The 23,059-nt window shown below is 40.4% G+C and overlaps 2 protein-coding genes across 4 annotated transcripts; both read right to left on the bottom strand.

Annotated features, from left to right (window-relative positions):
* On the bottom strand, positions 6,766-15,579 carry NUP35 (nucleoporin 35). 3 transcript variants are annotated; one of them, XM_021399339.1, is made up of 9 exons: positions 15,444-15,579; positions 14,848-15,018; positions 12,942-13,069; positions 11,290-11,350; positions 10,576-10,717; positions 10,113-10,182; positions 9,893-10,021; positions 7,664-7,828; positions 6,766-7,343 (listed from the first exon to the last, which is right to left on the bottom strand). In XM_021399339.1, the coding sequence occupies exons 1-9, from the start codon at positions 15,475-15,477 to the stop codon at positions 7,266-7,268; spliced, it is 978 nt and encodes a 325-aa protein (XP_021255014.1). In that variant the 5' UTR covers positions 15,478-15,579; the 3' UTR covers positions 6,766-7,265. The 3 variants fall into 3 exon arrangements, with proteins under 3 accessions (XP_021255014.1, XP_021255015.1, XP_021255016.1); XM_021399340.1 differs by lacking the exon at positions 15,444-15,579 and adding an exon at positions 15,195-15,314; XM_021399341.1 differs by lacking the exon at positions 15,444-15,579 and adding an exon at positions 15,141-15,276.
* Positions 15,752-21,575, bottom strand: DUSP19 (dual specificity phosphatase 19). Its single transcript, XM_021399342.1, has 4 exons — positions 21,218-21,575; positions 21,100-21,146; positions 19,325-19,477; positions 15,752-17,024 (listed from the first exon to the last, which is right to left on the bottom strand). Exons 1-4 carry the CDS (start codon positions 21,435-21,437, stop codon positions 16,803-16,805), a joined length of 642 nt encoding a protein of 213 aa, XP_021255017.1. The 5' UTR covers positions 21,438-21,575; the 3' UTR covers positions 15,752-16,802.

Genomic DNA, 23,059 nt, shown 5'->3' with positions numbered 1-23,059 from the left:
ATAGGCATGTAGGAATAATGATCAATGTCTTATCCACTTCACCATCAGCAAAAACAAAGCCTATACTGTTCAAGACATATGCAACATATGTTAATAATTTAGCCATTTGGAAACAATCACATAATTACTACTAGACTTATCAAGCCTGTATGTCAAATGGACCTCTGTGCAGTTTTTACTTGGCCACTTTCAATCTACAAATCAGCATCTCCGTACATTCACAAATACAATTCAAAGAAATAGTGGCACTTGAAATCAATAGCCTATTACATTTACCTACAATAGGTAATTTTAACTGCATTTCATCTATTGAAATGTGATCCTACATGTTATTCTACTGCATGCTTAGAAAATACTGTAGGCCTTCACTCAAGCCAGCCACACACTCTCATCCCTGATGGAGCTTCTGGGGACCAGTCCCACAAGGTTAACAAATCAAATTCGTTCACTTCAGAAAGAGCTGAGCCTGCTTACTGGGAAAGCTCAGTAAGTCAAAGTTCTTGCCAGCTAAGAGACACGTGCAAGAAAAGCAAATCATATTGCAGCAGTCCTTTTTCTGTATTCTTGCTCTTGAAGAGGAAGCTTTCATTACAGTTTGATAGTTAAGACCAAAGCTGTAAACACCAACAAACCATAACCATACTCAAAACTTTATGGAAGCAAGGATTGAGTTCTGCAGAATTGCTGCAGAACTCAATTGAGCACTAGACTAGAAACTGACAGTAGTTAAATTAACAAGGTATGCTATTAATATATGAAAGACCTAAACAGCTTAAAGAAATTATTTCAGTGTTTTACATCATTACATCCAACGTTGCAACCACAATTCTTTCAAGCCAGCTCCGCACTTAACTGCCAGCAATTTTGGCAAAGGGACAAGAACCATTTGGCAATTCAGTGTACTAGCACTCAAAAAAATTAAAACCCATTAAAATACTCCTCTATAACATTTTATCTGTTAACCAATCTAGAAGATATTTAAGTTTCAAGACAAAAGAAATCTATTGAAATGAACTGGGTAATCCACACTACGCAATATATGTATATTTTTAAATAAACTCTCCACTGGCACACATTTGTCAGGTTATCCTTTCTTCAAGTATTCACCATTACCTTCTTAACACTGCAGAGGTTGGCAGCAATCTTAAAAAAAAAAAAAGGTATTTATGCTTTTTAAAACATAATTCTGCAGCAAGTGACAGATGCACAGAGAATACACAGGGGTCCAAAAGCAGCTAAACGAGATGGTAATTAGGTAACTGATCGACACATAGAAAGGAGAAAAAAAACACTGTTGAAAAAGTTTCCTATTTTTTCCTACTGCAAATCACATTCATTCCTACCATGAAAAGGAGGTTCATGAGCTTATTTTTGTAGTAAGCTGCCCCAAAGTACAATGCAATAAATAACTGAGCAAAACAAAACACAGGCTGTTCAAAGCAATTCTCAACTTTTCTGCGCTGTTTCTAATCAAAAGAGTATCTACCTTTATGAACAAAGGGACTGACAGAAAATAGCGCTTGGTCTGCAGAGACCAGAGTTTTGGGGGTCGCTTTCACTGCATCTGCTTCTATTACCAATAAGCTCCTTATTTACTTCTTACTTATGCAATCATTTGGAAAGGTAAATTCACCAACTTTCCACTAAGCTGTTGACAGCTTTCAGTTCATTATGTAATATGCAGCTTTTTTTTTCCCTTGGAAGGCTGAAGCCTCATTAATGAGCATTAAGAGATGTTTGGCAGTCAGTACTGCTTGCATCTTAATACTTACTGAGACACATACTTCATTAAAAGAACACTTTTTACTCTCATTCAAACAATTAAAAAAGCAGCATAGCAGCATCACCACAAAATTGGCTGATGACTGATGTTTTCACAAACATTCGTAACAATTATTCCAGTGCCTTCTCACACAGAATCTGAAATTTAGTAAACCCACTCCTGATTCTAAGCTACATGCAACCCAAATTATTTAGTTCTCACTTGTTTAACAATTGAACAGTTGACTTTTTTAAAGCACATTTAAGCAGCACATTTTTGCAGACCCGTCTCTGGTCTAGACATTCACAATCACATTATAACCGATGCAAGTCTTGTATTTTCATACATACACCTAGTATTAAAAAAAAAAAAAAAATCACACAAAATTGATTTTATGGTATTTTCTGCAATAGAATGTCTTCATTTTATTTGTCTCCAAATAACAAGATGACTAAATACTGTTAAGATTTTAAAGAATTATTCTATTGAAGCAATTATTTGAAGTCTGAATTACCCCTAAAACATAGAAAATTATGTAGATAGTAAATGTAGAAGCAAATCCTTTCTTTGTCTACTACGAAATCACTGCCTAGCCCAAGTACTACTGCTAAACCATAGCTCGTTCACCTACACCTTCTATTGAAGTTCTGACGAGCTGCCACAAGGTGGAGGTAGACGCCTATAGTTTGAAATAGTTCAAAGGAGAGGCAGGCATGATGGACTCCAGCAACTTATCTTTATTTTACATTACTGTAGACATATTACCCAAATAAACATGACACCGTTTCAAAATTACAAGAAATCTAGATTGAAGAGGGGTGATGTGAAAAGAGGATTAAAATAGACTATTAGTTATAAAATAAAATCATAAATAGCTAATAATGAGGATGTGACCATAGAAACAATCAACAAATCCTTCCAGAAATTATATTTAGATAATAAGAAGCGGATTAGATTCCCATGCAACTTCATTGCAATTGATTCAGAACAGAAAACAAGTGTTTATTACAGTTTTGTTTTAAATTAAAGCCACAATCCTATGACAAACATAGTCTGCAGTCTCACAAGCCCCAGACTATTGGAACCAAAACCGAGCTTCATGAATGTTACACATCAGTAGCTGAAGTCCTTAACTTTGGCTTTACTGTAAACCACATTTAGCTAGAGATAGAAGACAATCTTTTCCCTATCAGGCAGAAGATACGTAGTGAAACACGAAGAATTGATTTTTAAAACCAATGCTATCCATCAACACTAACAAACCTTGAAAAGGTTTACTTGAAGACATCTCACGTTTCAGATTCTACACATGTGTACTTTTGTATCACCTGCCCTTTCATCCCATGTAGCCCCTGCACACTCATGTAAATAATAAAGACCTATCAGGAACACACTACGACAAAACTGTGCAGTGGTTTCTGCAGTGTAGCACTGTTACATTCTCATACAAAGCCCAAATCAGAGACATAAGGGTTTACCTAGTTCATGACACTAAGCCAACATATTAAGGGGAGTCTTTTACCATAAGAAAGCCATATGAAAAGAACTTTCTAATGCTACTGTCCACAAGGACATAGGTTTCATCTGTTCTATACAAATCTCATGAATTGCCTTCTCCTTCTATTTATTACCTTCAGAACAAAGTAAATTAAACACACTAATCCCAGACATCCACCCTGTTCTCTGCTTCAGCATATCACAATTCCTTTAACCTCATTTATGAACCTAATACAAATCTGATTCAGGTTCTCCCGAGCTGCAGAAAGATCGAAGATAAGGAGCAGTTGCATTAGTTCTTTCTATGATAATGTTGAAAAATAGTTTTCACAAGACTATTATCACACCAAATATAGCGTAACACAATAGAAAACTCAGCAATGACAGCAGAGCTGCAAGGTCCTAGGCTGCAGCAAGTGAGAATTTGCTCAAATGCAACAGCCAGGGGCACAGAAACAAAAGGAAAATCTTCTTACCTTTAGAAGGCCTCAGGTACACAGGGATCTCCCAGCTAGACGCCCCTGCCTCCACTGCCAACCCTGAAATGAGGTCTGCAAAGGGGTGGATCCTGGCTCCAGCCCTTCCGGTCACTCAGGTTCATTGCATGTACCTGAGCTCCCCTGGGTTGGCCCTGCCTTCCCACCAGGTGCTTCATCACTGCTTCAAGCCGTGACTCAGCATTTCCACTACACATGGTCATTCAGCTGTGTGGAAAAATAGGTATCATGACCACAACAGGTGCTAGCTTGGGAAAGCAAGCAAGTGGCCTCTATGTTTTGCATGAAGCTGGAAGAAACTTGTTTGTGAGAAAGTGCTCTGTAGCTATAACTAAGTATCGTTGCTTTCTATGAATGACTTTGACTATCCTAAAATGCAATGCCTAATTGTCTCTTGCTGTTAAGGTATGGCCGTGATACTAAGGGGAGTTAGCGAACATCTTGCCCGCTTGCCACCACCAGTATCTGTTGGGGCAATCCCATGGTGGACACGCTACCAGACAGCCACCATTGGGACTGAGAACTTGGCAGAGACTGAGCAGCCAGCTGCCCCCGTAACGTGAATACCTTCCTGTTTAACTAATGAATGCTAACTTGCCTCTGCATATTTTCTTCAGGAACCATAAACCCTTCGCAGAAGCATTGGTGCTTCTGCATTACAAGCTCCAAGCTGGTTTTCCCCTCTTTCCACCACCACTCCCAGCCATAAGGAGCACAGGCAAACTACGTCAAGTCAACTTATGTAAGTCATGCAGCCCAACTGCATTAAGTGTTAAGAATATTGCTCCTGGCACTTCGTGCGTTTTACTCAGGACTATCTCTAGCTTAACCCTGTAAACTACATGCCGGTTAGCATCTGGGGTATATCAGCATGCTTTGGGACTCCTCTTACCAATTTCATCCCAAAAGAGCAGCTGATGAATGTTGAGACATTGCAGTGTGATGCAACACACTGATTGGGTATGCGTGGAACTTCACTTTAGGAGCCCACTGCCGATCGAAACTGAAACACCTACCTCTAAAACAACCACAAAATTATATAAAAAATATTTTTAAAATAATAAACATTTCAAAAATCATAACCATACAAAATAAAAAATCATTTAATAATTTAAAAATCACAAAAAATCAAAAATAAAATTAAAAATCATTTAAAACCATTTAAAAGTCATTTAAAAAATAACCACAGCATGTAGTTTCCCAACTATTGAAAAAAAAAATATTGTTCTCTTTTCAGATGGAGGAGGAAGAGGCCTTTAATGAGACATCTCAAAGGCTATGAGCTCACTTGATCAACAGTTACCTGAGAGCTGAACTCTGTTCACGGAACAGATCCTCCTGGAAGCAAGACAAGGAGGTGGTATGAGACAGCCAGCATGGCTTTACCAAGAGCAGATCACACAACCAACCTGGTAGCCTTCTATGATGGAGTAACAGCATCAGTGGACAAAAGGGCAACTGATGTCATCTATCTGGACTTGTGTAAGGCCTTTGACATGGTTCCACATCACACTCTTATTTTTAAACTGGAGAGATACAGATCTGAAGGCTGAACTATTTGTTGGGTAAAGAATTGGTCGGATAGTTGCAGAGAGTTATTGTCAACAGATCCATATCCAGTTGGAGGCTGGTGAAAAGCGGTGTCCCTCCAGGGACATCTTGCAACTGCTGCTCCTTAGCACTACACCAGTGACTGAGACAGTGGGAAAACTGTATCCTCATCAAGTTTGCAGACACTAAGCTGAGTGGTGCAGTTGATACAACAGAAGAAAGGGATGCCATCCAAAGCAGCCTGAAAAACCTTGAGAAGCAGGCCCACAGGAACCTAATGAGATTCAACAAAGCCAAGCACAAGGTACTGTACCTAAGTCGAGGCAATCCCAGATATGTATAGACTGGGATAACTCCTTAAGGACAGCCCTGCTGATGGCTTGAGGATCCTGGTGGGCAAAAAGCTGGACACAAGCTAGCTGTGTGCACTTGCAGCCCGGGAGGCCAACTGCATCCCGGGCTGCATCACAAGAGAGGCAGCCAGCAGGTCAAGGGAGGTGGATCCTCTACTCTGCTCTCATGAGGCCCTATGTGGAGCACTGCATCGAGGCCCAGGGCCCCCAAGGACAAAACCAGACACAGAGCTGTTGGAGGGAGTCTAGAGAAGGGCCACAAAGACCATCGGCAGGCTGGAGCACCCTTCTTATGAAGAAGGGCTGAAGGAGCTAGCCTTGTTCAGTCTGGAGAAGGCTCCAGGGAGACCTCATTGTGGCCTTACAATATTAAAGATTATGAACAGGAGGAAGACAGGCTTTTTACACAGGCAGTGACAGGACAAGCAGGAATGGCTTTAAACTAAAAGAGGGTTGACTTAGATGTTAGGAAGAAATTTTTCTTTCAGAGGGTGGTGAGACACCGGCATAGGCTGCCAAGAGAAGTTGTGGATGCCCCACCCCTGGAGATGTTCATCAAGGCCAAGTTGGATTGGCCCTGGACAACCTGATCTAGTGGGTGGCAACCCTGCCCACAGCAGGGGAGTTGGAACTGGATGATCGTTAAGGTCCCTTCCAACACAAGCCATTCTATGATTCTATAAAAAAAACTTCAAGGTGGAGTAAGTGCTGAATTTAAATAATTTCATTTAACCAGTGCCTTAGAAGGAATTTCATAGAAGCATCCTGAAACAAAAGTAGCTCTGGTCACCAATTCTGCATTTTTCTATTCATCTATTTCAGCTCAATATTTTACAGTGTAGAAGGCTACAAGCTGTTTATTATCAAGTGCACTGCTGTAAAATACCCATTGAGATAACTTACATACCAATATTTAAACTGTATATTCCTATATATAATAAAACTTACACCATAATAAGTTTTAATGGAGATTGGTACTTCAGCAACAGCCAGCAGTATCTGCTCTGCAGACAAGACTTCTATAAAGATTAGGTGGCACCTATTTCTTCAAGAGTAACACAAACAGTATTTCCTAATAGAACTCATACTTGTCTTAAAAAACAACTTAGAAAACCTTTACTTAGCTTTATTAATAAAACAGTTAAAAAGTCACTATGACATTTAGAACAGGATGCTAAAGATAATTATAGAACAGCAATGAATCCAAATTAAAAAATTTAAATCACATATATTAAGAACAGTCCCTATGAGCCTGCTGTACACAGTGTTCTTCCTGCAAGCAGCCCATCATCTTTACTGGGAAGCAATTCACATGAAGTCATCACAAAAGAAAAGTCAGTGCTTATTTTTTTTTCCCCCCACAACCATGCAATCAGAGCACAAACAGGAAAAAAAAGCACTTATGTTTATTCTGATGCAGTTTTTAAAACCATGTGTATATTGCAATCATTTAAAGTGCAAGCTACATGTCTGCTGAAATCACTGAAGGCTTAACAGGTGAGATATAAATTAAAATACTGACACTAGTAGTTATACAACTAACCACTGATGCCAGCAGCAGATTTCGAACCCTGACCAACTTAGTGTGTTATTTCTTGTTGCGTATTACCAGCCGAACACATACTCCATTGCTTTAGATACAATACTTTCATCTTTCTTAGGTGTTTGTCTGTCAGAAACCACCTAGAAGGCAGGAAAAAACAGGAAGGAAAAAAAAAGAATCAGTTCATACATGGGTTAGTGTTAAAAAAAAAAAAACACTGTTCTTTTCCTACATGTTACTATATTTTGACAAAGTATCTTGATGTTTCAAAACAAGAACTCAAACTCTGGAAAAGTAAATAAATTTCTTAAATGATTTTGTCCACATCTTTACCAATCATACAAAGAAATAATAGGAGGAAAAAAAAGGCTAGGGTCACATTAAAATTAATGTGTGTCCAGCCTCACACTCTTAACAGAAGATTACACAAAAACACATGGTTCTGTTTCCCTTAAAATACCTGGTAGTCACTAGTGGAAGCTTTATATGCTGTTGCAAGAGGTCTCATTGTAGAAATCTTTGTAGTATTTGCAGATTGTACTGGTGTGCCTACAGTTTTTGAAGGTGGAGTGAAAACTGAAGACACTGAGGATGTAGAGCTTCTTTCGAAGTTTTCCATCACACTCTTAAAAAGAAGATTAAAGCAATGTAAGCCAGTGCTAAAAAGCACTATTTAAATATTTGGAAGTTTATCTACAATTGATAAAAAATATTCATATCCCATAGAAAGCAATGAGTAAATTGACTTAAGTGCCTATTAATGCAGAGTGCACAAGGTGCTTACATATGTAAGACCCCCAAACATCTTCCTCTCTGCAATTACTAATACATCGCATTATGTCACTGAGAACTAGCAGAAGCTCACAGTCTGTTAATTATATGTACTAAACACCAGACAAATTGAAACAGTATAGAGAAGACCAAAAATTGCAAAACTTGCAGCAAGCCTCAAGAAGCAACTTTCTCAGGACCAGTTAAACACATGTAGCTTAACATCCCCCTCCTCAGTGCTTTATAAAATACTTTACTTGTTTCATATAAGAGACCCTCCAAGCCTTTATGATCTTCCATCTTTTGGGTTAGATTCAGTTTGCCAAGAAGCTTCATTCACTCCCCTTGGCAAACACTGGGAAAGGAGTCGTAAGACTCCATTTTTCTAAGCCTATATTCAGAAGGGAATGCACATAGAATGGAAGACGCAGAAAGTGACTTGACGGGAACCACGCATTTAGAGCAGGATCCAGAAAAAACAAGGGGAAACAACAACCAGTCAAGGGAGACCTGATTTACTGTTTAGATTCAATGGAGCATTCACACACAGCATTCCACCAGACTAAAGAAATCAGAGATCCAGAAACACATGTGGCAGGAGAGAACTTTCCAAAATACTGGGAAGGATTAGTATCTAGGGTGGGTGGCTGCTGACTGCTCACTCATTTCCATGGATTCCCATCACACTAACATTTTTAAGTAAGAGCCTGTACTGATGTCAAATACATTCTATTTACTTCTCAATTGCAGGGAAATTAATTTTTACAATCTAATGCCAAGTCTCCAGTGGCTCAATCTCCACAAGTCTCCCGCCCCCAAAATACAGATGATTATGGGTTTATTTATTCATATTTTAAACTGGACACTATCCAAAGACACAATGAGAATTCAAAAGCAACTAAGGGAGGGGATGTCTGAGAATTAAGTGTCTTCGATTGTTACGTATAGAGTTTCAGTTTATAGGCAACTCCATCAATGACACTGGACAACAAAATAGTAGATAAGGTAGGAAAAGAGACCAGAATCCCTGCCATCAGAAGCCCAGAAGCCCTACCATTAGAAGCCCATGGAGGAAAGGGCATTGACGTTTGTTTGTTTCTGAATTTGAATCTGTATAAGAAATGTTTCAAATTGATAGAATACCAAGTAATTTCAAGCTCCATTTCTAGAGCATTCTTCTAGAAGGGCTTACATTTTAAAGCTTGTATTACTACTTAATGCCACTTATCCTAAGAAGAGACTTAAAAATATATATATATACTCTGTAAACTATAGAAGAATCACTCATTTGCCTAAGTAGTGTACCATACCCAATACAAAGTGCTGCAGGAATTAATGGTAAGAGCACTGGAAATGCTTAGAAAATAACAGCTCATTAAAAAAATACAACCATGCATAACACAACCATTGCTTACAAGAATGGGATGTGTGTGTTCATGGTACGTTGAAGAACAGGATCAGGACTGTGCTGCTAACAAATCTATCAGCCTAAGGCACAATGATAAACTGAAGAGTCAGAGTCAGGTAAGCAGTTGCATAGAAAGTAGTCAGAAGATTCAAGAAACAACTGAAAGGAACCATTACATTCATTGCATTCCCTAAATACCAAATTTCACGTTGGGGAAACACTTATCCCAATTGTCTCTGATGTTATAATTTCAATTCATACCGTGTACAGCAACATAACTCCATGCATTACAGCTTCCAGACCTCAGAGAGAGCTCCCATAGCGATCCTTTTCAGAAACATTTTGTCAAGTCATTAAGAGAAATTCTTATAAAATATAATAGATTTTACCTGTCTAACTTAACTCCATATGCTCTATTATTCAAATAGAAAAAAGAAGTGAGCAGGGGAAATAAAGAGGAATCCCAAAAGCAGCGTACTTATATTTAAAGGAGAGCAGCTGTTAACTTACTTTATCTATACAAGGTTTGACACCAATCATGATGGATTCACCAAAAATTCTTCCATCTTTGCTTAGGGCTTTTCGGGCTTGAAGCTTAGACTGATATCGAATATGCATCCAATTTCCTGTGTTGGACATCTGTATGAGATTAAATGAAAACTGTGAAACTTAGCCTTTTTAAAGAATGAGCCAGAATGTTTTCGGAAATAAGCTTCAGACTAAGACATACCACATGCTTTAATATGTTTCCATACTGAGCAAACTGTAGAAGAATATATGAAGCAGATGCTTGGGGAAATCTGAAAGACAGGAAAAATTCCCAAAAAATGACGAGTTGTATAAGATTTTTGGTGCTAGAATACAACCCTACCAAGGGCTTTTAGAAATTCAGAATAGACTAGTACATTAATGACTTTTTAAAAGCAGTAACTCGAGTAACACTACCTTCTACGCATTTTTAATTTGCCATAAATGTAATGGTAGAATGGTGCCTTTCTAACTTCCTAATACACAGTTAGAGTTAATGTTCTTCACTAAGATACCAGGTATGTGCACCTCCTGGCTTCAACCACAATTACATTTTCTGCAGAACCTAGGAACATCAGACAATAGCAGAGTCCAAGTGCTACTTATTTCCATACATTGCCAAGACCTTGCCCACAATTTTTCAAATATTTCAGAAATTAACTTACCCAAATACAGTTACCCATGTGTCATCAAGTTGATCTTCCGAAGTTAGGGAATCACCCTGAGTATAAAAAGGATCTAGTTGAGCTGGAGACAGAGTAGTCTTTCTAGGCTGCCCAATACTTGCAGGACTGAACATACCTGAAGCTGTTAAATTAAAATGACACTGTTTCATATATTCATTTGCAAGACAAGTGAACTGAAAAGAAATTCAATATTAAGCATTTCACTTGTGCACAGAAGAGTTCAGTGGAGGTTTATTTGCAGATAAACATTTTGTTGGTGCAGACTTTAAGTTTTCCAAGTAGTTAGCCAGCTTCCTCCTCAACCCCCACACGGCAGGTATTCAACACAGACACCAAATAGAAGCAAGACACTCAGAACTAAGTTCAGAAGAAGCCATGCATTCATACAGAAGACTGGAAGCCTTATGAAGATGGACAATTACCCTTCAGTCTCAGCAGCTTCACTCAGATACAGACACCTCTCAAGCAAGAGATGCTGAATGAGGAGTAAGCGAAGTTGATTGACATTCTATCAGTACAAGTCAAAAGCTATTTCCTACTCACATCCACATACCTTTTGAAAAGCTAGTTAAAAGAACAGATGCAGCTTCTCTGCAAATTCTCAAGGAGTTGATGTAGTTTGAACATTAATAACTTTTGTCTATTAAGGAGAGCAGTAACAAAATAGATTAAGTATTTTGACAGGATATCTACCTGTTCCAGGAGTTGATGGAATGTTTCCAACCAACGGGCTCTGTGTTAGAGAAAAGCTGGCCTGCATTAAAATATAGAAAGTAAATAATACTTATAGGTACACTTCCCAGATCAGAACAGATCTTTTTCAGGCAAACTTAATCATCAAGCAGTAATATTAAGTCTGCCTTAAGTTATTTCTAACTTTTTAGACCAATACCAGACACGTACATACATATATTTCATACATTCTAGCACCCAGTAGATCTCAACTATTACATTTTGGAGTTTCCAACTGATTAGTAAGCCTTAAAAAAAATGCAGTTTGCTTTTTCGATAAGAGGCCAAAATTCAAGTATTACAGAGTGCATGGGAATGCTGAGCAAACTATTCCACAAAATGGAAGCATCACAAGCAACAGGATACAGGGAACGCCAACAGCATTTTATCTAACAAGAAAGCACTGCTGTTATACAAGAAAAAAGCTTACTGAGGTTTAAGTCAAACTTCAGATCACAGGAACTGGAAAAAATTGGTTAAAAAAAATCCTTTACCTAACACCAATCACAAACTTTATGAAGCTGAGTAACTTTTGATATCTATACTCACAAAGCCTGGAGTTCAACCTTTTCCAACTAGGCATCTCACTATTGCTGTAAGCCAGCAATTTGCACTACATGCATCTTATGGAAAGGATATCCACATCAGAGATTACCAGCACCTGATTTTCATCTTCTAGAAAACTCAGAAATCATGGCACATAGCCCTTACTTGTACTCATTAATTTCTTTCCCTTTAAACTACTTAGCGTAACTTCAATATTTAGTGAGGGAAATTAAATGTCAAGTTCTAATTGTTAGTAGTTACATGCTACATACAAAGTTTTCCATTTTTGAAACACTTTGAATGTATTTTTATCTGCAGTCATGGCATTTCTTCGAAAGAAGATCAAACAAACTGGAGCACCTGTCAGCCTAGCAACCTGCATTCCAACTGTTAGCTGCTCATTATTATTAAACAGTAGGGGACTCTCTCCTCCTTGGAAAACTTTCAGAATTAGCCTTTCAGAAGACAACATTTAATAAAAAGTCTGCTCATTCAGAGAAATGCCTTCTCTTTGCATCAACAGATGCATGTTCATTGAAAAAAGTACCCACTAACGCTTGACTGCTCAGTTGAGGTAAGCAGGGAAGCTTACTATCAGCATAACCTTCTAGAAATTTTACTGCTCTTTCAAGATTAACCTCGCCTCTCTGCTCAAGTTTGGATCAGATATTTGACTCGGTATAAATGTCCTCCTATTTTGGTAATATTGTTGCTGTTGCCTCCTAGAAGGAAAGCATATTTGGACCACATAATAACACAACAAACTGACACGAAGGTGAAAAACTGTAACAAAGTTTGTCACATACAAAGCACAGCAGAGGCATGGTTCATAACTTTTCATTCTTTGCAGTCTTCTAAAAATCCTTAAAAATCAGAGGTGGTTCCATGAGCAAAGCTCTCAGAGTACACAGGAACAGGCCCACAGGAAGGTGAGAGTACATATCAGCATGATCGGAAGACTCACCACTTTGCTACAAATGTTTATGCAACTGAGTTAAAGTATTCACTAAAGTCCTAAGATATCTGATATTGTCTGCTAAGAAAAAGACAGTATGTAAGTCACTTACTGCTCTTCTTGAGGTTAGTGGTGAAGATCCAAGCCCAGGACTAGATAATTCATCATATATGCTTCTAACTGGTGGAGCACCACTTTTATCTTTATGTGTAGGGACTACTGGCTGTGGGGGAGAGCCACCTGCAGTTAAAAGGACAAAATGAAAGGAAGCTTGTAACTTTAGTCTGCTGCTAGTTGTTCATCAAAGCTGAACAATGAATTTAGCTACGAAATATTTAGCCATTTCATGAGCTTACAACATCTGCTGACCAAATAGTTCAACTTTGAATGTTTTAGGCAAGAATATAATGCACTTATCAGAAACAGTCTCTTTACAGAACTATCATCTAAAACTTTGAGATCTCTGGAGGCCAAACACATCTTACATGCACTTGCTCTTTTTAAGCAGTTTTGATCATGTTTACTTTTTCCCATTCTAAGGCAGGATAGTAACATAATTTAACTGTTCCAGACAAACCTCTCTGTAGCAGAAACGCAAAAGCAAAGTATTTAAGACTTTAACGGCATACTACATGCTAAAGAGCCTCATAAAAACGTGCACAGACATTGCACATGCCATCACACTCCCACTGAACAAACCTCTTTCCTTCCCACGAAATTTCACATTAAGTATAAATGTAAGCTCTTGAAAGCATGAACTAGCATACATTTGGACAAGATGAAGTTAACTGATCTCCTTTATTATTATTCCATATATTTATTCTTAACTGTGCGAGTTCCAATATAACAGAGAATTACACTGACTGAAAGATGGTGATAAACCTTTGAACCCTTTCTGTGGGTTTAACCCAGAAAAAGCAGTTTGACCTAACAGTTTTCACTTAGAAAACATATGGCAGTTAAGCCTTTCAGAAGTAACTTTCAATCCTCAACTAAGCTTCCATATTCCTCTCTCAACGGTGTAACACATTCAAGAACTGTTATAAGGCATTATTTAAAGCACTCCTGTAAAAGTTAACAGCCTAAGCTCCAGTGATATTCCCCTAACCACTCATTTGGGTTATCATGTTACTCATTCCTCCTTTTCTATAATTGATATTCTGTGGCTGTAGTAATCCAATGCAATAAAACTGATACAATTATTTCACGTTTCATAGTTCCCTAAAAAGTTTTTATCTAAGGGAAAGAAAAAAAAAACCTAAAAGCACGAAATCAGAGAACCAGCTCTTGAAACTGAAAGAAAAAGCATCATCTTGCACTAACTTTAGCTTTGATTTTGTTCAAAATGACCAGCACCCTAACACCATCTTATATTTATATTAGGCTCAATGTCTTCTTATAAAAAGCAAGACTGCACGTGAGAAGAAAAAAAGAAAACAATGTTTTAACTATTGATTCACACTTCTAAGAAGAAAAGAGACATGTAACACCATGATATTTGAAGCACAGGTAATGACTTCTGCATCTACAGCTAGACAGTGTCGCTACTACAGCCCAACTACAACAAACATTACCAACATAAAACTAAACTACTATATAGTAATTAATGAATATTTCTGAATTGTTTTCCTTCCAGTTTTGTAAGTCTGGTAATACATAAAGGCTTTTTGGAATTCACTGCAAAGAAACAAGCAGCTTCCACAAACTGCATTTAGTTTGTTTTGTCAGCACCTCTGCTTCAGGAAGAGTCAGCATTGACAGCTCTAGATGCAATCAACTTGTGAAGACCTGTATGAACTGAGCTAAGATCTAGCAAGGTTTATAATACCTTCCCTGTAAAAGCAACCCTCAGTGGTACAAAGCACTCGTTAATTGTAAGCCTACATTGAAGAATTCCGGAAGAAGAACACATGTGGTGTTATACAGTGCTCAGTGCAGAACCCAAGCCTGCAGAAGCCACGCTGCGCAACAAGACAAACCCCACCAGGGCAACCTTCCAGCGCCTAAGGAGCGCTGACCTGCGAGCAGAGGAGACCTCACTTCCACGGCGCCAACGGCCGGGCCGCTCAGGGCGCGCGGCTGCGGGGTGACGGGCGCGGGCAGGTCGCCCATCAGGAAGCCGGGCAGGAACTGAGCGCTGGTGCCCGGCTTGGGGGACGTGGGGGAGCCCAGCGTCATCGGCTCCGCACCTGGGACAACGAGAAAGAAAGCAGTGAGGAGACGTTCTAGCCTATTCTATAAAAGGAGTGAAAGAACGAGCAGTGCCACACTGCTTCTGAGAGCAGTTTCCTTAAAGGTGTTTCCTACGTACATGAAACCCCGCCGAGCCCAGGCTCCCTCCCTCGCCCGCCTCACCGCTGCCCACCCGACTCCGCAGCTGAGGCCCGCATGGCCGCCGGGCTCGCCGTGGCCCGGGCCGGTGGCTGGGGGCGGCGGCGCGGGGAAGCGCCGGGCCGAGTCCACCTCACGGCCGAGCAGCGCTAAGCGCTGAGGCGCCTCGCGCCGCCCAACGGCCCGGCACGCGCCCGATCGCTACGCGCGCGACGGAGCAGCGCCGAAGGGAGCGCAGCTGAGGGAGCGAGGGGACGGGGGCGTAGCCCGCGGCGCGGCTCACCGGCGGGAGGCGGCTCCATGGCGAAGCCGGCCATGCGGGCGGCGGGAAGGGGCGGCAGCCGCTCCGCCGGGCGCTTTCAAACGGGACGGAACTTCCTCCTACGTCACTTCCGCCGTCGCCATCTTGTGGCGGGCGGAGGTGCTAGGGGTGGCCCTGCAGTACCCGCCGTACTAGTGCTGCGGCTGAGCGCCAGTGGGAGGGGTGCGGGTCGTGACCCGCGTCCACGCCTAAATGGAAGCGCAGTGATCAATTTCCTTCGGAAATGCGGAAATAAAGACCAGGGAATAGTAAACAGATTTCACATATTGTTCATTTAAAACCACAGCTATCCACACCGTTTATTTTGTTTTATTGTAAGTTAATGTATCCAACCATTTAGAAGTGGCACGAAGGCCACAAAAATACAGCAGATTCTGTATTTTTTTCTAAACACACCATTTTACAACACTTAATCTAGTCTGAGATCTGTCAGTAGGGTGACAAGAAAAATAAACCAAGCACCTATCCTACGATGTGTGTTCTTTATACACTGTGGAACGGAGTGAGGGAGCATCAAGGGAGGGGAGTGAACCAAAAGAGTTTGAGATATGAAAAATGTTTGTAACAACCTATCTGTTCTGAATTGATCTAAAAAAAAAAAAAAAAAAAAAGAAACAGCAACAACAAAACCCTGACAGCTTGCTTCCTAGCACTTTGAAAACATCATGTTAGTGTACTTCCAGTTGCTGCTTGATGGGAAACAGGAGAAAGAAGTGAGGCATTAAAGCATCCTATACCTTTTTACTTCCATCAAAAGACTATCTGCTTTATTTTTTTCTTATATATATTTACCGGCTGGCTAGCCCATAAAATTCTATAAAATCCTCCTTAGTTTCAACATTGATTTAAGACTTAAGACCCAATAGCAAGGTACTTTGTTATATGAACATCTTATTATCTAGGTTCCACAACCAGCTAGAACGTGTAAAGATTTGGTTAAGCATGAAAATAAACTTGGATTATAAAGTTACCCTGCTACCTTTTTACTTCCTCTCTGTATTGCCTGCATTCTCCGATGGTTCAATAAAAAAATTGTTCTGTTTTTTTTCCTCACTACAGCAAGAAAAGATGAACTTTATCTCATTGCTCTAGGGAGAACTTTCTCTTGGGTAAGTAATCTGTGAAGTCAGTGGATTACCATTTGGCCTCTATACCAGATGCTGAAAAATGGGAGTGTAAGGGTGAACATAAGAAAAAAAATAACGTAGTGAAAGATTTTAAGGTGCACCTGTGGAAGAGGACTGCAAAACGAGAGACAAAAGTACATCCAACATCTGGTACTGTAAAGTCAGAACAGATTGTTTCACTTCTCCCTTTTGATCAGTCGTGATCGTTTATGCTTCCATTTGCCTTTATATTCTGCTCTTGGTACTTGTGGAGCTGCTCCATGAAGCCAGGATTGGGACAAATAGCAGGCCTTGCATTTTTTACCAAGGAAAAGGCTGAAGCAAAACTCAGTCTTTCTGAATTCATTAGAAAACCGATGACTATTGCTGCTGCACGGGAGACTCCTGCATTACAGTGGACCAGGACCACACCATCCTTCAAGAAACAAATGAAACATTAGTTGGGACATTCATTAAGTAGATAGAAACAAGAAACTTTATGGCAAAGAAACTTGATTTACAATTTATTATGATTTATTGAAAGCTCCTTGCTGAGCTCAAAGCAAATATATACATAAATAAATACCTCCAAACATAGATACGTAAGCCCCATACTAAATATTTTTTCCAACCAAGGCCACTTTATGATTAGCAGATACTTCACACCTAACTAATGCTTCAGAACAAAAAACTGTTCTCTGTCCCCTTCTCCAAGTCCTTCAAGTAGCTTCCTCGTATAAACACCAAGACACTTGATCTACTTGGGTGCTAACTTTAAAATTTATTTTATTGGAAATACGGAAAGGAACTTGACTGTATGTTGTCACCAGGTTAAAAACACAGAAAGGCAGCAAACAGCTAGGCACAGAGGCAGATATTAGAACATCCTGTAGTTTCAGTTGCATGCTTCTTGCATACTCTGGACTTCTTCATTTAAATTCTGGTTAAGCAGGATCATGCATAGGAACACAAAAATCAGAAAAGATATTGTATGATTTGCAATAAATCTCTATATATAAGTCATATATATATATAAGTCTATATTCTAGACTTAAACAGTGTTCTGTCTGTCCTTAACATGCACAAATTATTAAATGGACATTTTACTCAGGAAAAAAAAAACTACAGGGCTGCAAGAACCTTATGACTTAGGTCACAGACCTGGAAGTTCCAATTACCTGATGTATTAATACACACACAGAGCAGAAAATGATTCCTGCTCCAAAAATATTCCAACCTAAATAAAAAGACAAAGAAGTATGAAATTGAGTTGCATCATCCTCACTGATCACAATACCACCTTTTCTTTTTTTTTTTTTCCTCCAATGGAAATCACATCCCCTTCCCATTGTCTGTTGGAAACTGTCATCTTCATTTCCTTCCTCACACTTACTCCACAGAGTAGACTTGAAAATATGGGCAATAATATTAAACCAAATATAATACCGAGCACATTTTTTTCCTTGCTAAAATCCATTGCTAATTTATACAAAGATGAATTTGGCATATAATGCTTAACTAATTTTACATTAGATATGAGCAATATGATTTGACATGAGTCACCTAACATGTAATGGAAAATCTGCCTCCCAATTTGCAGCCCAGAAAATGAGGTGAGCTCTTATCAGTATCAGCATTTGTACCACCATGTCTGCAGACTCAAGCAGTTAACAAGTGTTAGAAAACTTGATCCTGTTACAAGTAACAACTGTCAGTGACTTTCACAACAATGCACACTTTTTTTTACTTCTATAATTTAAGCACTGCTCCTCTTTAAGTTAACCACATTCTGGTAACAATTTCTTATATTTCCAGCGCTTTCTCATCACTGAATATCTCTCCCTCCCCCACCTCAGGAGATGAAACAGCAATGTCTCTTTGTAATTACTTACACAAAATAGCACTTCATGATACACCTCATCATAATGTCTTTTAACATTGACTTGAAAAAGCAAACAGTATTATGCAGAGAAAGATCTGTGTGTTTTTTAATTAATTATATGCTTCATTAACTAATTAATCTTGGAGAACACCTATTCCATCAAGTACCTGATCTTTAGTTCAACTTTTCCATTACAAAATTTCTAATACCGCTGGGAGAGAAAAAAAAAAAAAAAAAAAAAAAAAAGGAAAACTCCCTAGTTTACAAAATAGTAACTGGAACCAGAGGCAGAAAGCAACATTGTGGAGTTATGAATGGCAAGTCTCATTTTGAAATGAAGTGGAAACAGTAACAAGAAACCTTGATAAGGTCATTAAGTGATAATGTGTATCACATAGCTTGTAAATGATAAATGAGAGAAGGAAAGAACATTGTGTGACACAAAGCAAACTGGGGCAAGATTATCTTCTTTTATCTCAAACTGTGTAAATAATGAATATGGTAGAAATAGTCAAATAATGTACAACAATGTCTAGATGTCAGGTCATAGTGTCAACGCTACCACTGATATAAATTAAACAGTAAGGCCAAGTTTAACAAATAGGAGTCATCCCTCTTGTTTTATATGTAGAGCTGCTAAGCAACCCCAAACATAGTTCAGTCATCCTATTTGCTATGTGATGTCTTTTTCAGGACTTTTATCAGCAGTTAAAATCACTGGTTGGCCTTGAGCCTACTAACTCATTCTCTGATAGTCTTGGTACGTAACTGTATATGGATTCATGGTTTTTGACAGAAGAAGCTGTTTAGATTTGAAATAAGGTAATAAATTATACTGTATAGATATACTGTACCTGGATCTTGGCTTTCTCAATAAACTCAAAACATTCTGGGAAATAGGAGGTGATATCAGTTTCTGGGAGGTCCAAAATAGATATAGTCTTGTATATAAAGTCATTAAGGAAGGCATTTTGGACTCCATATGCCACATTTAGAATATGTGTAACCTAAGTTAAAAAAAAAAAATCTGAAGACAGCAAGCAAAATAAGCAGTAACAAAGTAAATTATTCTTTAGACACAGATTGTAACTTACACAACCACATTGTTCAGTTTTATGTGCTATCTATGGTGGGCTTTTTTCCAAATTATACCTTGAGTTAAAATATAGTACAACATGAAAATATTGCTAATTGTTTGTTTGCTTAACTAAAACAAACCAGCAATTCTCATTAGGGCAGCAGAGGTATTTCAAGCGGCTACCTTCATATCTCCTAAATATTTTTCAAGTTATAGCTTTCCTTTATTTAAGGTCAGATCGTGTTGTGTATTCAAGATCCAGTTCAGTTTACAAGCAGGAAGCAGATAGTTCATCACCGCAGTTTAGACAACTCATGATGGAACACAACTTCTGTTTCATAGCACAGAGACACACTACCCAAAAAAAAAAAAGAATAAACATTAATTTGTCAGATACAGTAAGAAATTTGTTAGCTACACTGGATTTCATAGCCAACATATTGCCAAGAATTTTCAAGTGCCCACTCAGTTAGGGTGGTGAGGCACTGGTCCAGGTTGCCCAGAGATGTGGATGCACCATCCGTTGAGACATTCAAGATCAGGCTGGATCAGGTGTGGAGCAGCCTGGTCAAGCTGTAGGTGTCCCTGTTCATTGCAGAGGAGTTAGACTAGATGGCCTTTAAGGGTCCCTTCCAACTCAAACCGTTCTATGATTCTGTAGTACCTTGATGGTGATGGTTAACGTCTCCATGGTGAGCATGACAGTGAGGAAGACCTGCTGTCTGAGGAAGGTCACTGGCACTAGACCTGTCAGACAGTCTGGTCAGTAAGCTTTAAACTTCCTGCTACAAACCATGTGCTTGAAGAGCTTTCTTTTCCCTCTCATGACAAGGGAGAGGAAAGGAAAAGATCTGTGCTCACCCAAACACACAGACTGAAGGAAGGATTTTCAGCAGAAAAGGGAACTGCCAACACATAGATGGAAAATGGAAAGCAGTGGGACAACACAAATCACCCAGTAACTCCCTAAATTTAAAGCCTGCCACAACCCATCAGCCTAACATTTGTGCTGCTGAGGTACCCACACTGCTTACTGGAGCATGAGGATCCCCGAGTAAACTATACCTGTGCTTGGCAGAAGAGACCAAGTCTGGCCTCCTGCCACCTCAACTCCACTCAAGCCATGGCCAGCTTGGATTGTTTTCATTTACAGGGAACTGATGTTTAGATAGCAACAGCCACCAGAGCAGTACGCTCCCTGTCCCCTACAACTTCCTACAGACCTTATCATCCCCTCACTCTGATGGAGAAGGGTAGAAGCGCCAGAGCTGAGGACAGCCTTGGAGCTGCTGCCTTTCCTCCCTCGGCCCCACGGGCACATAGCTCTGGTTCTGCTCAGCGCCTGACACCTGGACAGAGGGCAACGCAGGGATCCGCTGCGTGAAACAGGCCTGAGCAGTGACATGTTCCAGCTCCTTGCAAAGCCCTCAGACATCCTGCACACGGAGCAGCTGCAACACTGTTATTTCCCTTAACATCACTCGAAAATATTTTAGCCTTGAAGAACAAAACCCACACAAAATCAGCATGCCATACACGCTGGGGCGTTACCTTATGCTTCCTAAGGGTCTCTAGATCGTGTGCAGCATCCTGCGACCCTGAGGAGAGAGCAACCCGTTGCAGGGCGCGCCCCGTGGCGCAGCGCGGCCCCGCCGCCCGCCTCACTCACCCAGCAGCAGCCAGGGCCGCGCGGCGCCGACCTGCAGGTCACAGCTCAGGTCCTGCACGAAGCCGCCGCCGGGAGCCGCCTCCGCCTCCTCCTCCACCTGCAGGCAGGCGCCCCGCCACGTCTCGATGACCCTCCGGCCCGTCAGCGTCGTCACCCGCGTGCGCTGCTTCCGCAGGTTGGCCCTGGAGAAACTCCTGATCTCCTCAGCGAGGGAGTGCATGGCACAGCCGGCTGCCCGCTGCCGCCTGTTCTCGCGGACGGGGCGGCCCTGCCGGCTGCCGGCCCCCTGAGGGCGGCGCTTGGGCACGCAGCCGCGCGGGGGCGGATACGGCCTTGAGGAGGCGACGAAGGACGCGCGTCCCTCCCTGCCGCACTCTGGGAGGCGGGCGTCTCAGGCAGCTCCTGCCATAAATACACGGCTGTTTCCTTGAACGATCTTTCTTGTCAGTTCATGGAATAAAGGCTTATTAATTACTACGGCTCATCATCCCCCCTGATATTAAAATATCCTAAAACATGCGTGTGCTGGCGGGCTGTGTTGGCTCTGAAAGGATCCTTCCGCATAGTCTGCTACAGAACCAAACCGGGCATTGTAGTTCCATATAAAGAAGCCTACGAATGCAGCTCAAGAAGTAGAGGATAGTGTTGGGAGCTCCAAGGCTGTGAGTTAGTTTGGGGTGTGCCAGAAGCAGTTTTCACACAGGAATTAAGTTATAAAATCAGCTTCATCTGAAAAAGGCAGAATGCTGCTGTGTTTGGGAAAGCAAGAGTGAAAACCAAGAGATAAAGCCAAGCAGAAGGGTCAGGACAGGGACAGGAGCATAGAGCGGAGATCAGGGTAACAGAGGTGCCAAACAGAAGGCTCAAGGACTAAACATAACTTTAAACAATCACTTTCTGCAACCTAAAGTACTTTCTAAGTACAAGCAAGAGATTGTGTAATATCCTGCATGACAGAAGTGTATTTAATAGCCCCTTTGAAAGTGAGCTGTGCCTTATAGCAGCTACCTTAAAATAATAATGATTTACAAGATGAATTTTTTTCCGAGGTCTGGTAGATAATTTTGATGAAATAGATCAGCTGAAAGCAATGAAGGTCTGGGGGTAAGTGGGGAATCACATGCTATTTCACAGCATACAATTTCAAGATGCATTTGTTTGCTACAGCTGCCCCTGAGAAACAGTGAAAGACCAAGAGCTGTAGAGTATCAAATACGAGTGCAGAGAGCCTCTTATGTCAGGCAGCTTGGCAAGGCCCGAGCAAAATTTGGTTGCAGTCCAGACTCAGAAGCCTGCATCTGGAGTAGCAGGGTTATAGGTTGTGCCTCGTAGTTTACTTCTGCACCCCACAAGTGCAGGCCACATTGTGTAAGAGTCTGCAAGACTAAGCTCTGACTGATATGCAATATTCCTAAAGCTAAAAGATAATAATGTAGTTAATACAATTATGTATTGTTCCTTGACATCTGAGGAAGACTGCAGTATGCGTGGACACAGAAAAGGAGCTGGTTTCAGAGTAACTGATTCAACTTTTACCAGGAATGTTTGTCATTGCCATAACTACCCTAACCACCAGGGGCCACTGCTGGACACTAAATCTGTGCTGTTATTTGTGAAATGCAAGTACTCCTCTGATGTTTATGGAGGAATTTATATAATATTAATTACTGCGTCAGTGTTGTAAGCACACTGAATATTAACAAACCTAGATATTAACAAACACTATTTTTTTTGGCATGCAGGCATTTACATATTGCTGTCTCGTTGTTCATACTCTATATTACAAGATAGAATAAAAGATTGTGAGATTGGAGTTTTAAACTGGGATCTCGTTTCACAGGT

The sequence above is a fragment of the Numida meleagris genome, chromosome 5 (genome assembly GCF_002078875.1).
Source record: "Numida meleagris isolate 19003 breed g44 Domestic line chromosome 5, NumMel1.0, whole genome shotgun sequence".
In the NCBI taxonomy this organism is placed as follows: Eukaryota; Metazoa; Chordata; class Aves; order Galliformes; family Numididae; genus Numida; species Numida meleagris.
This window is presented reverse-complemented; position numbering and strand designations above follow the sequence as displayed.

What these genes read in the sequence shown, in the direction of transcription:
- NUP35 (XM_021399339.1), bottom strand. Translation starts at nt 15,477, where the DNA reads ATGGCCGGCTTCGCCATGGAGCCGCCTCCCGCCG. An exon ending in CACTAACCTCAAGAAGAGCA is followed by an intron (nt 11,351 to 12,941) that starts GTAAGTGACTTA and finishes ATTTTAATGCAG; the next exon opens with GCCAGCTTTTCTCTAACACA. An exon ending in CTTCCACTAGTGACTACCAG is followed by an intron (nt 7,344 to 7,663) that starts GTATTTTAAGGG and finishes CCTGCCTTCTAG; the next exon opens with GTGGTTTCTGACAGACAAAC.
- DUSP19 (XM_021399342.1), bottom strand. Translation starts at nt 21,437, where the DNA reads ATGCACTCCCTCGCTGAGGAGATCAGGAGTTTCTCCAGGGCCAACCTG. An exon ending in GCGGCCCTGGCTGCTGCTGG is followed by an intron (nt 21,147 to 21,217) that starts GTGAGTGAGGCG and finishes CTCTCTCCTCAG; the next exon opens with GGTCGCAGGATGCTGCACAC. An exon ending in AGACCCTTAGGAAGCATAAG is followed by an intron (nt 19,478 to 21,099) that starts GTAACGCCCCAG and finishes TTTTTAACTTAG; the next exon opens with GTTACACATATTCTAAATGT.